The following is a 16,033-nucleotide window of genomic DNA, read 5'->3' as shown; positions in this document are numbered from 1 at the left end:
ATAGATAGATAGATAGATAGATATTGTATTTTTTGAGTCATACATTGTTTTCTTCATCTGCAGCGTCACTTATTTTATTTTGTGGGTTGATATCTGTCATGTTTTGCATATTGCTCCTTGTTTGTAATCTTTATTTCTTCTCAATAAAAATTTGAATGCAAAAAGACCATCGATACAACAAGTATTTATTTCCTTAGACAGGCAGCAGCTATAGTTTTTTCCCACTGCAGGATAGAGACTTTAGTGCTGCATGCTGACTGTCTGTCAGAGTTCTATGTATTTTATTCAAAAGGTCAGGCATTTTTTTAAATGTCAACTTTAGCTGACCTAAAGCTGTCTTTTTAAATTATTTTTAACTGAGCCAAAACAAAAGTGCACAAATCAATAATTAAAACAGAATATCACAGCAAGGAAACTAGCAATGTTCTGGAAATATAATATATGTCACAGTATATAAATACAAGTTTTGGTTTCACAGCACTTTTATATATCACCTTTTATAGCAAATAGAACTAGCTAATGAAATGGAGACTGCACTATGAGGATTTAACTTACTTTGTAGTCAGTTGGGGGAACTAGCAGTTTAAGAATTGCACCAGCCTGTAAAATGAACTTGTGGAATATTTCCCCGGTAAACACATCTCGCCAAATTATTGATGAATTCTGGTCACCAGAAATAAGCCAGCTTGGATCAAACTTCTCTGAACGTGCATGAGGATAAAGTAAACTGGTCACACTGCAGTCGTGGCCCCCAAATATTTTATGCGGCAATGAGCCTAAGGACAAGAAAACCATAAAACATAAATGTTTCTTTATTCTGTACTGATCCCAGGAAAACTGACTTTCTAGATGGAAAACACGAATAAATGCAATTATTTCAAAGATTCATTGCATTTTTTATACACACTGGCAATACTTAACATTTCATAAATCTGACATATCTAGCCAAGGACAGATGCCTATACCTAAAAGTTGGAAGTGATTTAAACAATCACAAAAACAAGTTAAAGTTTCCTGGAATATAAAGTTAGATTTTAGATGACATGCTGATTGGATAACAAAAGCAAGCATTCTCATTTGTTACTAAGGACAACATATTTAATCCCAGCCATTCAAACACAAATGATTGATGAGCCTACCTAGCCTACATTTGCCCTATATATCATTGTACCAAGGTCATTATTATCCTTGCTTCGTTCTGTCATCAATGTCTGGACTTTGGCTTCACCATTTTTCATCTGGAATGTCATTATGAGACTCCTTTAATCACTAGACATTACTTTTATTTCTATACTTTCCAAGATGGCAGGATTTCCAATCAGCAGACATTTCCTGACCCACAAATGCTAGGATAAGTTAGCTCTCTCCTCTGCAGCCACTGATACCTAGGTTTTCTCCCAGTGAATTTCAGGTTAGCCATATTCTAAGTTTGTTAATTTTGTTACTGGTGCAGATGACCAAAGCGCCAGTCCTTTGTTACTAATGCACTTCACAGAGCTTTACCAAGTCTTTAGATGTTAAGATCAAATTTAGTGCTGCAGTTGCTAAGCCTGTAAATATTATTTTGGGATTATTAAAATAATATACATTATCCATTGATTTACTTATTACCTACTTATTACTTGATTTATTAACTATACTACAATACTAGTATTTTACAATACATGAAGAAAGCAATGAACCTGCACTGAAAGATTTTTCAAGCTTCAATTTCATAAGAAAAATGTATGTAAAAAAAGTATATTACTTGTCTAAAAAAATCACATGGCATGCATTAACCATGATATTTTTTCAATAGGCTTAGGGTAAAAGTAGAAAGGTAGTCTAACTATCCACCTTCAAGTCTTTTGCCAACCCCAGAAATCAAATATTAGGAAAATGAGACAAAAAAGCAAGGGTTTTCCAATGGTTGTAGAGTATTCCAATAGGTATACCTCAATGGTAAACATAGGTATATATTCACATATTTATCTGTAGAATAAAGGGTGAAGAGTAAGGAGTTATATTTAAAGGAGCCAATATACCCTTACTCTTTACCCTTTATTCTACAGACAAATATGTGGATACATACTTATGTTTACCATTGAGGTACCCCTATTAGAATACCCGTCAGGGATACGCAGTGATTTCTTCTTTTGTATCTATTTGCGATTCTCATAATTAGGGATCCCCTGTATAATGAATAGGTTGCACCTCCCAAGTAGTTGTGAATGGAAATGACCAATACTATATATGGTATGAATATTTTCTACACAGCAATATGTGCTATATATGATTTACTACAATTTAATAAATCTATATTTGCCATTGGAAAACCCCTGCTTTTTCTGTCTCATTTTCAAAAAGCTTAAGCAATCTCACATTTATTTTTATCAAGAGTTGCATTAATTTTCCCCCCAAAATCTTCTTTTGGTAATGGGAGAGTCAGACCACTGTAAAGTTTTCTTCAGCACATCCCAAAGATTCTTAATGGAGTTAAGGTTTGGACACTGTGTCAATCTATTTGTGAAAATGTTGTTTCAAGCTCCTTGAATCAATATTTCAGAGTTTGAGCCTAATGATTCCTAGCATTGTCATCTTAGAATTTACTCCAGCCATCAGGAAATAAAATCTATTTATGAAAAAAACTGCTAATTCATTGGCCCTGATTTATGAAAGCTCTCAAAGGCTGGAGAGAATACACTTTCATTAGTGTAGCTGGGTGATCCAGCAAACCCGGAATGGATCTGGTCCAGGATTCAAAACATTTGCTAGCAAATAGCAAATGGTTTTTAAAATCCCAATCCATGTTTTCTGGATCACCCAGCTTCACTTCTGAAATAGTATTCTCTCCAGCCTTGTAGAGCTTTCATAAATCAGGCCCATTATATTAAGGAAGTCAGCTGACCTGATTTTTTTTTGTCAAATACACATGTAGTCATTCTCTTCACTCCTCCAATGAGCTACTAATGACTTCCTCTCTCATAACTTCATCACATGCACGGCTCCAAAACTTTTCTAGAGCTTCCCTGACTCTCTGGAATGGTCTTCCTCGTCCTATTTGTCCTTTGCTAGCCCTATTTACTGTACAGCGCTGTGTAATATGTTGGTGCTATAAAAAAACTGTTTGATAAAAATAATGCTGAACTTAAACCTGACCTGCTGACGTAACCCCAAATCATAACACAGCCCCCACAAGAATGGAGAATTTTTTAGCCAGGCAGTGTAAGTTTGAAAGATATAGACAGAGGACATGATGCAGCATGTATGCTATGATCTCCATAAAATACACATTGATGCAAAAAGGATTATAATTTATTTGATATATTTTTTTTTAAGTAAGTTATGTAACATACAGTACATACCTCTAAGAAGTGGGTGGTCTCGTAAGAGTCTCGCCCTGGCAGCATGCAATGCAAATGTGATAACAATGTTGCCATCCTCACAGCCACAAACTAGCTTATCCAGGCTGGGAATATACAGAGATGCAGTGACCGTAGCAAGTTTTACCCCTTCACTGGGAGTACACAGGTGATCTATGATCCCTTCAGACATTGATTTATGTCTGTCAAACATTTCCTGGAGAGTTATTGTCACCTTTACTGGTATCTCTAAGGGGGAAAAAAGCACATTGATAACTGACTGTAATGAAAGTGTAGGTATTGAACATACATATACGTAATCTATCTAGAACATAATAATTAATTGATGTGTTTATCTAAGATAAGTGCTTATCTTCCTTGTAACCATTTGATGTTAACCGATCATTTGTCATTTGCAATTTTTTTTTCAAACTGAAGTATTGATTATTTTATTTTATATGTTTATGGAAAAAAAGTAAAGATTCACTTTGCTTGAAAGAAAGAAAAAAAGAAAGAAAGAAAGTAAAAAAGAAAGAAAGAAAGAAATTAGTCGAGGTATGGAAATATGGAGCTGGTGTCCTAAATTTCAGTAAGGGTAAAGCATTTTTTCATTATGTATACACAAAACCCAATGCAGTGAGACTCGATGGCGGCACCTTCAAATTTCAGTTTCTTTTTTTATACTAACTACAAAACTTTTTAATTAACAGGAGAAGAGAAGAGAGAAGTTATAGCAAATAACAATCACACAATACATTTACTATTGTACATAGTACATAATACTTGTTACCACTTTACAAAAAAGTTATAACAATTGCAAGTTGTCAAGTAGTGCTCAGCTTTTTTGCTGCTATAATGCTACATCAATGTTCTCCTTGAAGTGCCCAGGCGTGCTTCAGGTCTTTCAGAATATTATTGGATGGCACTTTGGAATCTATTATCAATTATTTGTACTTTGTTACTTGTCTTTGTGTGGCTTTGCAGACATAATGGCAAGAATTCATTTCTTAGGTTCCACTACGGTAATATTTTTTTATTTGGTCTTCAAATTAAAAAGTTTAGAAATGCCAGCTTCAAATTATACACAAAAAAAAAGAAAGAAAAGTCACATACAGTAAAATCTTTTTCATTACAGTAGTCCATTGGAGTCTATTTTTTAAAATCTGGTAGAAGCATTTCTATGGGGTTTGAACACTATGTAAATGAAAAAGGCCACAATATCAACTAATCACAAGTGTATAAGCTTAAAGTAGCAAGCAGCAAAATATTAGAATGTACAGCAACCTTACAAAAAACAAATTACCAGTGAACAACAACAAAAAAAGTACCCACTGGGGGGAGGGGGAGCCATGTCCTTCATTAAATTATTGAAGAATTAATTTGGTGAGTATGGGAGGACAGAGATGTCTATTATTCTTTAACATGCTAAATGACCAAACGCAGCCCCCCAAAAAATCAAGAGACCAAAAAAAAAAAAGGAAAGTAACGCCCCAGCAACCCTTTAAAAGTACTATATGAATGGGTTCTGTGTATAAAAAATATTAGTTTGTTATATACCTGTTCTCTTCAAATAAAACAGCTTGGGAGATCTTTTGCAAATATAGATATGCATGGATAGTTAATGGATGGATGTTAATAAAGAAAGAATATTGACTTACCTACTGGGGATCCATCAAATTGTGATACTGGAACATCAGGAACATGCCAAAAATGGAGTCTACCGGATGAATTGCCAGAATAAAGTATCTTATAAAATGGCTCTTTCCTTTGGTTCATGAAAGCCATTGTACATGAAAAGCTCTGCATGAAAATATCAGAATTTATTGTATGGATGTCTGGATTACTTCAGGGACATTATGATCTTATGATATTTTTAGACAGACCAGGACCAGGAACATTTAGTCACAATGACATTTACAAACAATAATCACCTAAAATACTATATTTTTCAAATTTATATAAACTTACTATAATGTATTTAACTTTAACCTAATTGATAATCAAGCCAGTCCAGCACCCGAATTAAATTAATCCTAAACCCCAGATATTTAAAATGTAACTAACGTCCTAAAAAATACATGATCAGGTAGGTGGTATTGGAGAAAGGGATAGATGATGTCCCTTCTGCAATACCTTGCTCGCCTGATCGCTGCCCAGCTGTCAAAATTTCCTTTGCATCTAACTCTTGACCATTAATGCTCAAACTTGTGCTTTAAATTCCAATTCAAGTTTAAGTAATACATACATGACACAAAAAGGCACCTTAGGTACTATTGAGCTTAAATGAAAATGTCTTACTTTTTAGCAATTAATTTACTACCTGTTTAATTTAAAACCAGTCCAACTGCTTACCCTTCAGCATTCAGATTTAGAAAATGACTATTTCTATTACTGTGGAAGCAGAGTACACTCTGCAGAGGTCCAACATTCTCCTGTGGAGGAGTCAGAGTTACAGCTCTCCAATCCATATGGGCATTGAACATTGCTGCATAAGTGAAATATGTATTTACCATTTAATGAAGTGCCCTGGCCCTCCTGAGCATAACCATCATGTTAAACAATTACCTTTCTGCTTGTTGATCCTTACTTTCTATATCTGAGAGGTCTGTCTTTTAACAGCTCACCCACAAGGAATGAATAGGGTTGATAAAGTATATTTATAGCCCAAACTTTTATTTTCATTTTGGACAAATAGAGAGGGGTAAAATCATAGTCAGTTTTTTGTTTTTGAAGTTTTCTTCGGTTCCCAGTATCATCAGGAATCAGGACAATTACAAAGCAGCACAAACAGCAATAAAAATGACAGTGGGTCCAACCACTTACCTTTTTATCTAAATCTAAACAAAAAAAATTTCCCTTAGTTATATTTTGAAAACGTTTTTTCTATTTGGTAAACTTTCTATTATTATTTATTTTATTATTATATTTTTATTATTGTTTTAACAATAATAATAATCTATATTGTAAATTATAGAAAAATGTTGTATAACAATGTATTTGTTTTCTCTACATAATACATAATGAATAATTACAATATTAGTTCACAGTTAAGATTTTTTTTACTTGCAAAGCTGGATTAGATAGATGCCTAAACTACTATGCTGACAACGTGCCATATTTTTATCATAATGTTGATATGGTACCTTTTCCATGACACTTGTAGAGCAGAGTAAGTGAGGGGTAATTGTTTCTTTCAGTAATCCTCCTTCTCCCGGACATAAACTTTTGGAAAGGCCACTGCGTAAAGAAAACGACACAAGACGTTAAAGTGTCATCAAACAAAAAGTGATTGACTGGGTTAAATTCTTAGAACTGAAAGAAAAGTTACTTAGATGGTAATTAATTATTTTTGTGTTCCTGGAAATCATAGCACCATCTGCCCAGTCAAGTTCTACTTGGGTAATCTTATTTCTTCATCTCCTGCTGCTTCACATAAAGACTGAGGACTAGTGCCAAACTCAAGCCAAATGTTCTAATGTCAAAGGGTTTTGTTATGGGTTTTGATCAAGTGTGACAAGCAGGGATTTTCTACAATGCACTTACAAACAGCTTACTTTCTACCTGAACCTATTATATGCCAGTCCTATGTGGGCCCACCTGTTCAGCAGCTGGTAGATGTAGCTGTGCCCATCCTGCGTCCAGATGATAAGTCTGTTAGCAGCCAGGAACTCGCCTCCAGCAAACCTTTGACTATCCTTGCAAACATCAGTGCAAAGAAGAGAGAAATCGCAGTAATCATAGACCTAAACAAGAAACATCACACTTTATTTAAAATACAAAAAGAGCTAAAAGGTAAAATATATCTATATCAAAAAATGTAAATTGAATATTTTGTTGCAAAAGTAATTGAAAAATTGTGAATCTTTTTTAAATGCTGTGCTTTAAAATAAAATATAACTAGTGATCTTCCTATGTAGTTCCGGGTACTTCCTTTCCTAGGGTGACAACACATGATTGGTACAGCTGCAGTGTCACCTTTTCCTGCACCTTTTGGCAGTCATGCCAACACAAAGTACACCAGCACAGTCTTCCATAGACAGTACAATAAAACTGTCATGTTTAGTCCTTCTGCAAAATGCACACATTTACGTGTAGTTCATAGATAAAGTCTACAGGATGTTCACAACACAGTGAAAGGAAACATAACAAAAATAGGAGACATTGTATTTTATATATCAAAAAAGTCTTATAAGAGTATTCAAAACACTTCAAAAAGTAGAGGTTGGATTTCATCATTAGCATAGGGAAACCAAAATGAGATTAGCCCCTGATGTTGGCTCTGGGGCTTGCCCCCCTATTGATGGATATGTGGAACTAAGCATCTCTGAAATATCTGAGGTATTGGGCCTTATTGAATAAAGTTCTCGAAGACTAGAGATAATAGACTATCATGGGAGAACTTGGATGGTCCAGAAAACCAAATGCCTTTAATCCTGAACCAGATCTATTACAGGTTTACTGTTTCACCCAGTTTCCCCCATGATTGTCTATCTTCTCCAGCCTTGAAGAACTTTAATAAATCAGGACCATTATGTTTATTCCCTGGTTTTTGAAAGTTTAGCAGGGGTTCTTTTATCTTGTGCTGTGCGTGATTAATTGTCCTGTCCTTTGAGCTCCTCACAGGCAAGTGGTTAGTTTGTTACCCTAATTAAGTGAACCCCTATTTTTTCTCTCTCTCTGACTGGTGTAAGAAGTGACACAAGCATTCTCGTTGCGGTAGCCCCCTCCCTCCCAATACTAACAACATCCCCCAAGGTCAGGTCCCCCTGGTCCTTGGGTACCCCCCTAGGTTCACTCTCTTTTTTTTGTCCATTCAGATTGTCCCTATTGTGGATGTGGTTAGCATCACCATTAGTGTAGAGACCCCAATATGGGATTAGCCTTGAAGTTGGCTCTGGGGCTTGCCCTCATATCAATAGATATATAGAACAAACCATGCTTAATTTAATTTTATCTGGACTATCGTTTGTTCACTGAATTTTTGAGCGTTGGTTGGGATTTTTTGCTCTGTGATTTTCTACTCCTTACCTCTCTCCCAGTGTATCCTGATAAGCCACTCTCTTCTTCTCCATCAACCCCAGTCTACCCTTGCTAAATTGGTAAAATAGAATATTCATAATAGGGGTAGTCAGGAAGCATGGGTCCTTTGAACCCTTATATACCCCATATAAACCCCTTTATTTCATAGTCTTACAACCTTTTCTGACAATCCTTTTGATACAATACCACCCCCTCCATCACTGACATTCCTTTTTGACATAACACCCCCTCCATTACTGACATTCTATTTGACAATGTGAAAATGACAGTTTTTTAATGTCTCCTTTGAACACTCAGATGACAGTGTGATAAAAGCCATTCCAACTGTGAGACAGTCTGATAGCTTGACATTCTCTGTGGCAGCACCACACACCCTCTGGCATCATGACACCCTGTATGGCAGCATGACACAACTATGACCTATATCAGCATAATACCCTTCCAGCAACACTGCACCCATCTGGTTACATAGCATCTAGCAGTCCCTAATTTTATTTTTCTATACATGATACAACTATATTCATTTTACAATGGATTTTGCAACACAAGAACCCTTTGAAAAGTAATGTGGTGATATTTTGGATAAACCAAGAACAAAGTTACTGGCTCCGTTGACACTCCTCCATATTGACTAGCACTCATTCTGGTTGTAGTGAAGCGGCACCATTGCAAGCATAGAGTCCCTTATGTGGGGGTAATTTTTTGAAGAGGTAGAACTGTTAACTTAGATAAGTGATTGGTAACTTTCAAAAATAAATGTGGGCTTTGAGTGGTGAATACAGTAAAAACACACCCACTTTAATCATTGAATGAAGTACAAGCACGTGCAACCAATCCAGTTAAATTGTTTGACCTTGATTGTGTATTTGAAGTAAACACAGAGAGAACATTTACTGTAGATTTCACTACTTCTTTAGTAAATAAACCCAAATAAAACACTTCTGTAAAGTGATAGAATATTTTTAGCACATTTCAATGGAAAGGTTATATTATAAAGAAACTATATGCATGCAAGAACAAATAACTAAAATATTGACAAAAACACACACTGCAGCTCTGTATCTTTAAATTATCTATTAAATTTTTATCTGACATTCTTCATTAAATTTTTAATAAAATACAGTTTATTCTCCCAAAAGCTGCCCCTTCCTAGATTATGTAGCATATATGGTTTGTACAAGAGCATTGTACATAGTCTAGAACTAGATATTGCTGTCAAAAGGCTGCGATCCAGCTTCATCTTCAAATAATGAAAAACTGATTTTTGTGTAGAGGGCAGCTACTGCGCTAACCTCTAAACGTGTGAAAATAAAATATTTCTTTTATCAGCCATGTAATTTCAATTTTTCAGAAGATCTGAAGTGACAATTTACCAGTTTAACATCTCCATAAAGTGAGAAGAAATCTGGATATCAATCTAACATCAACACAAACAGTTATTTATTACAGAGGTGGCTTTTACTGCCAGAGAGGCAGAGGACACATGGGGTGTAACAAGCTGATCATCACCTTCCAAGATGTGGAACAAATCACCAGGAGCAGCCGCTCGGTGTATGTGCAGAAGCGCACTGAGCAGTAGTTGGCCATCTCAAGGTTTTGGGATTCAGTTTCATAGACAATTTGCTTTTCCTAAATAAAAGAACAGATTAAAAAAAACAAATCACTCAACAAAATTTAAAAGCAGAAAAAACTACAAATTTATGTATTGTAAGACGATTGGTATCCTAAATGTGGCATATTCTTTTGAGGTATAATATAAAGGGATACACGTTGCACTCTAGAATATGTCAGGCTAGCAAATTCACATAGCAGGGATAGTATTCCACATCCTGTATAGTGTTAAAGCAAGAATGTTGGCTTGTCATTAAGGAGTTCTGCTTCTAGTCCAGAATTCAACCTAATGTAAGATTGAACAAGCCTCTCGCTCTTACCCCTGTATTCTACCCCCAAACCCAAATGCTACCATTTAGATAGAACCACCAGTACACAATTACCCCATTTATAAATAGACCCTCATTTCCTAGTATGCATAATTATTATTAAGCTATAGCTCTTATTAAAGGCTCACATAGACAGGTGTTTCCCTAAGTTTGTCATGCATTTTAAATGCACATCAAACACACGCTAGCAGATCCCCATTGACCTCAATGTATGTAGAGCAGATGAGAGTTCAGAGGCTGCATTTGATGACTTGCTTTGCATTCAGTTGTGTCTCTTTTCACAGTAAATCCTATTCAGGTGCTTTTGGACTGCAGGCAAAGCAGGTCGAATGTAGCCTTTTCTTGTTGAATACTACTTTTTACGGACACATATGTTAAACAGCACAGCCTGCAAATGAAAAAGGCTACATTTGACAAGAATACATATCGACATGACCCCAAGGGCTGAAAACATTTTCATAAATATGGCATGGATAGATTACTATAATATTGTATTATTATATTGTACTATTATAGAAAGCAAACACATTTCATGACTGCTTCATGATGTGAAATGGCCATTCTAACTATACCTTGGCAAAAATGCTATTTTCCTAGTAACAATGTACTTAAAAATACATTTAAAGAGATTGTCTAATCAACTTTTAAAATGAACAAAATCATGTAATATATATATATATATATATATATAATCATATATATTGCAAATAAATACTTGCTTGCAGCTTGTTACCTTCTATAAATCATTTTCTTAATTAATTTGAAATGAGTTTAGCAAATTTTACCAGCCATTTACCTACAATGAACTAGCCACCCTTGCAATGTCTTAGCCTTCTCCTTCTGGGAGTGTAAGCCTATTACCTCCCTTCATAAATGTCTATGTTTCAGCCATGGGAGGAAGAAGGGATATAATATAAAGTGATGAGTGTTCTATGTCTGTTGGGACTGCTGACATCACACTTTTACAGTGCAGAGATGGCTAGGGACATGTTCTATAAGGCACTTCTACATCTCTTCCTCCCATCTGCTTATAAATCATAAATATTATACTTCTTATAGGTCTTAAAAACCTTCTTATAGGTTTTTTTAAAAACATATAGGGGTAAGGGGTGTCATTTCAAAATTGACAGCTGGGCACTGCTCCTAATTCAAGCCAAAAAGTCTGGACAGAAGAGAGAACCTACAGGTAGGATTTGTCAGCACTTCCTATGGGGCGACTGACAAAAGCACCAACATGCCTACATACAGAATAGTACACATGTTGCAAGAAAGGAGTGACAACACTGTAGAAATTTTGAAAGCAATCTTGCAGTGTTGTCAGCCATCTTCAGAAGGATGTCAGAAGAAGAATAGTAACAGCATCAACATCTAAGAAATACTGAAATAAATATGTTTTTTACTGACCTGTATACTGTTAACAGAGGAGGAGAGATCCCATACTTTCAGGTCACCTGCAGCTGATATTGCAACCAATGAATCTTCTAAACATAAAAAGTAAAAAACAGGTTATGTTATAGGTCTCACCGTATGACTACTTCTATTAGAGAGCTTGTTATATTATGTTTTGTATTTTGCTATTCTTCAGGTATGGATGGTGTGCATATCAACAAAGATATTGTAAATATGTCTTTTTAGGAACAATATTTAATATAAAATGTTTAATATAAAATGTTCTGCTAAGATATAATAGACATCTTTATAACATGCAACATATACATCATAGCATTATTATATATCATTGTAATAAAACTATGTACCTTATTTTACTGTTTCACTAAGTTGGAATAATACTGGTATACTATTGTATTACTTGTATTTTATTATTTATTATTCTATTGTTATACTTGCATTGACATTTGCTACTACAATACCACTGAAAGCCACATATTATTTGTTTCCAGCAAGTTATACTTGCCTAAAATATGCCACTTAAATTGCACACTGACATAAGACCATACCCTGGGAGAGACTTAGGTCAAATGTTAATTATTCTTATGGATGTATCCTTCTGTCACTACACTACCTTGAATCCTGGTAGAGTGAACAATGCACATGCAACTAATCCAATCTGAAGACTGTGACTTGAAACTATGAAGGACTTGCAAGGTCTTTGCATCGACAATGAGGACATCTTGATAGTGACCACAGCACAGCAGCCAGCCTTCCCCTGTCATTCGGAATGAGCAATGGTAGTACTGCCGGCCAAAAAGAGCAAAATAAAATTACATGTGTTTATTGAATGAAGCACCATATTGTTAAAGACATACACATTTACCATCAGCTGAACGTTTTCTATAACACAATGGACAAATACTGTCAAACTGTAACATTTAAAATATAACAATGGACAGGAATATATATATTCTTCATTTTCCATATGTATATATATATATATGGTTTGTACAAAGGCTGCCTTTATGCACTAAGCACTGAGCAAAGTATTCTTTATTGACAGGCACTGTGGCTATCTCTCAGCAGTAGCAGCAAGGAATAATTCAGTGTGCAAATGTAATTTTTATCCCTTTGTCAGCTGTGTTGTAATTAAAGCTTTGGCCAAGTGCACTCTGGTGTGTAACTACAGATCATTCATGCTAAAGAAGAAATAGCTTCATTGTCTTAATGATCTTTTCTCTGATTCAGTAAATGCAACATTACTGAGCTTGTGCCCTACTGGCCTTGTTCTACTATCAAGCTTAATATATACAGTATTCTGATGAGGGTTGGACACCTATTTGTAATCTTTCATTTCCACTAGTGTTGAGAGAATGACACTGCCAAGTCAACTGTTACTCTTAAAGTCAATCCCTAAGCAGATATAAAGGACAAATATTGATGCAACTATGTGTTAAATCATACATCATTAAATCTAGTTAATTTATTTATTTTTAACCCATATTGAGTACATTTTTAAAAAGAAGGCATTCACTTTTGTAGACCATCTTTTTACAGATGATGTTGATTATATAAATAAAGCAGCAACCAATATTGGATGAAAGTAGAGGACTGAGGACAGTGCAGGACATAGAGAGCCTAATAACACTTGTGGTCCATCACTCTTGAAATAAGGTGGGATTTAAAAACCTGCAAAAAATATAATAATGTGATTGGAAATGTAGGGTGCTGCAGAGAAAAATGCTATCGATTTTTTGGGATAGGGATGCAACAAGAGAGGTAGGTTGTACATAGGGTAAAACCTAAAACAGAACGCTTTGGCAGAGCAAGATGTGTCTGAATCTAACCTTTTGTGTCTTTGAAATGTTAAAAGGTACGCTTTTCTCTAAATAAAACAAAAGTTCCAATTTTATAGTGTTTGTATAATCAGACAGGTCATTATTGAAGAAAGGGACAGGTGATGTCCCTTTTGCAATAATGTGTCCTACCTGTCTGATTGCTCCTGGTTTCTGGTAAAATGATGAGCTTGCATGTACTGGGATAAATGAACTCCCGTGTAACTTATTGGAGGTTACATCATTTTAACACAGCCAACCACGATGGCCGAAGATCATCGGGAAGGAAAAGAAGTGAAGCAAGATGGCGGACTTGTATGTAGATAGGAGTCAGCCTGGGTTTGGTTTCTCTTTAAGGTTCTCAAGAAAAGAAAAGAAAATATTCAAACAAAAGCTTTATATCCACTTGGTCCCTTTTGTCCCTTTCAAACTTGTTCATAGTTCATAACAACTTAGCACCAACATCTGCACTTCTTCCTCCAACATGGTGGAGTGTAATGCTCAATAAAATTATTTGATAGAGAAAAAAAAAAATACTTGCAGCTTTCTTTGGTCTAGTATGGTTTTTGGGGAGTGGACTCCACTGTGGCCTTTGTATTGGCATAGCTGAAAGGCTACTAAGAGTGGAACTGTAATACAAAAACATAAGATCTCATCTGAAGCTCTTTTGTAAAGGATCAGGTTGTTAGGTCATCCCTTCCCTTCCAACGTTACTATACAAAGAGGTACAGCAATATATTGTATTACAAGTGCTCAGGACCTCATAAACATAAGATGACAGCTATCAAAGCTACTGCTGAATCAGACAATAGTCCTATGTCTAAGAGTAGCATTTAAAAAACAAAATAATTTACACCTTTTGTTATAAGATAAAGGTTCAGACCCAGAAAAAGATAAACTAATAAAGTAATCTAGCCAAAATGTTCCTATGATTTTTTAATTTAGTTTGTCATTATGTAGATGAGGGCAGGTGCAGTTGCTAATTTTATAAAAGTGGACTTTTAACATGTTTACCCTTTTTATCTCACTAAAAAATCTGTCTGATCAAAAAAATCTCTAATGAAAGCCTCTAAATTACGCATGTGATTGGAGTGACCATGCCTACTTTGCCTAGGGTGTAAATTACATGATGAAGTTCAGAGCCAATTGTGTCTATTATATTTGTGATTATTTCATAAATGTGATTTAAAAAAAAGAAGCTGATGATGGCGAGCAGTTCTACTATTCTAATTTTGTTTTGGATAAGTGCTTTACCAAGCATGACTGTGGGTAATAGGTTAGGTTATCAGTTTGATATGCCGGAGATGAAACTAAGACTGGCAAAAGTCAATAATCCAGATAAATAAATATTTTCACACTCAATTATTCATCTCCTGCTTTTCCTGACAAATTCATTGTTTTTTGTTTTTGCCTATTTGACTATGAACAACAGTGTTAACTGGGGAAAAATGTTGTTTCCTATGACTTATGAAGCACTACAGTAAACTCTTTGGTTTCAGTTTATTTTTTCCCAACAAAAAAAATAGTTTACTTAAAGTAAACCAAAAGAATATACATTTTGGAGTTGCCATTGATGGTTTTAAAAGTTAAGACTCAGGTCACAATGATCCCTGTTTCTTTAGTTAAAAAAATAAGTTCAGTAAAATAGAAAAAACGTCTGAACTAATGTCTTTTTGATGGTCAATGGCTCACTCAGTGATAAAGCAAAGATCAGAATAAAAGCCCAGAAGCCTACAACTTTAAAAAGCTTACAAGTGTCTAACCTTCAAGTTGGCATTAGTAGGTTCTATATTTCTACACTAACAGGTTACTGCATATGACTGTACAAAGAAGATGGGTTTTCAATAATTGTCTGCATCTTTTTACTATATTCAATAGAGAATGGCCATGAGAAATGAGTTAGGAGAAACATGGTAAGGGCCAAATGACAATGTTGGAAAGAGGGCCAGGGTGAGCGTTAGGAGTAAAAGGGAAGATGAGGTGGTTTTCCTACATGATGGGGGAGAATGGCTGGATTGGGAAAGGTTTTCAGGGGGTGGTCTACAGAACAGAGCAGGGAAGAGGCTGGTGAGCATCTGAAGAGCTTATTCTCCACACTTCCTGATGTAAGTCTGATTGATTATCTGGCTTGGTTTCTCAGCTCTGGCAGTCTGATTTGCGGGTTTAGGATTTTTGAAGGTTTCAGTGTGTCAAAAATTAGATATGGGAATCATCTGAGATACAGTATTCCATTTATTGAGGGTCCAGTATTGGTGAGCCCGGAGTGGTGGTTTTGTTCTGCAGAAGTTTTTTTCCACAAAGCCTCCAAGCTGAGATGTGGTGCAAATGGGGGTTTTGTTACTATCCACTACAGTTTAGTTTGATGCCTAAAGGATGCGCACGATTGATTGGACTAATGAAAGTTCTGCTTTAATTTTGGTTCCTTCAAAAAACAATGTATAGTTATCTATTAGTGCTGTTGTTCAAACTTGTATTATTGTCCTTC

The 16,033-nt window shown here is 35.3% G+C and overlaps 1 protein-coding gene across 1 annotated transcript in view; it reads right to left on the bottom strand.

Moving 5' to 3' along the window:
- WDR72 (WD repeat domain 72) overlaps positions 1–16,033 on the bottom strand; it is a 109,328-nt gene that overhangs the window by 76,822 nt on the left and 16,473 nt on the right. The window contains exons 5-12 of the mRNA XM_072402360.1: positions 12,345–12,516; positions 11,726–11,802; positions 9,891–10,010; positions 6,939–7,084; positions 6,485–6,578; positions 5,000–5,141; positions 3,345–3,590; positions 556–776 (exon numbers count right to left, since the gene is read on the bottom strand). Of these exons, the coding sequence (XP_072258461.1) occupies positions 556–776; positions 3,345–3,590; positions 5,000–5,141; positions 6,485–6,578; positions 6,939–7,084; positions 9,891–10,010; positions 11,726–11,802; positions 12,345–12,516 (1,218 nt within the window). The remainder of the gene's footprint in view (positions 1–555; positions 777–3,344; positions 3,591–4,999; positions 5,142–6,484; positions 6,579–6,938; positions 7,085–9,890; positions 10,011–11,725; positions 11,803–12,344; positions 12,517–16,033) is intronic.

The sequence above is a fragment of the Pyxicephalus adspersus genome, chromosome 2 (genome assembly GCF_032062135.1).
Source record: "Pyxicephalus adspersus chromosome 2, UCB_Pads_2.0, whole genome shotgun sequence".
Taxonomy (NCBI): Eukaryota; Metazoa; Chordata; class Amphibia; order Anura; family Pyxicephalidae; genus Pyxicephalus; species Pyxicephalus adspersus.
Note: the sequence above shows the minus strand (reverse complement) of the source record. Positions and strands in the feature narration are given on the sequence as shown.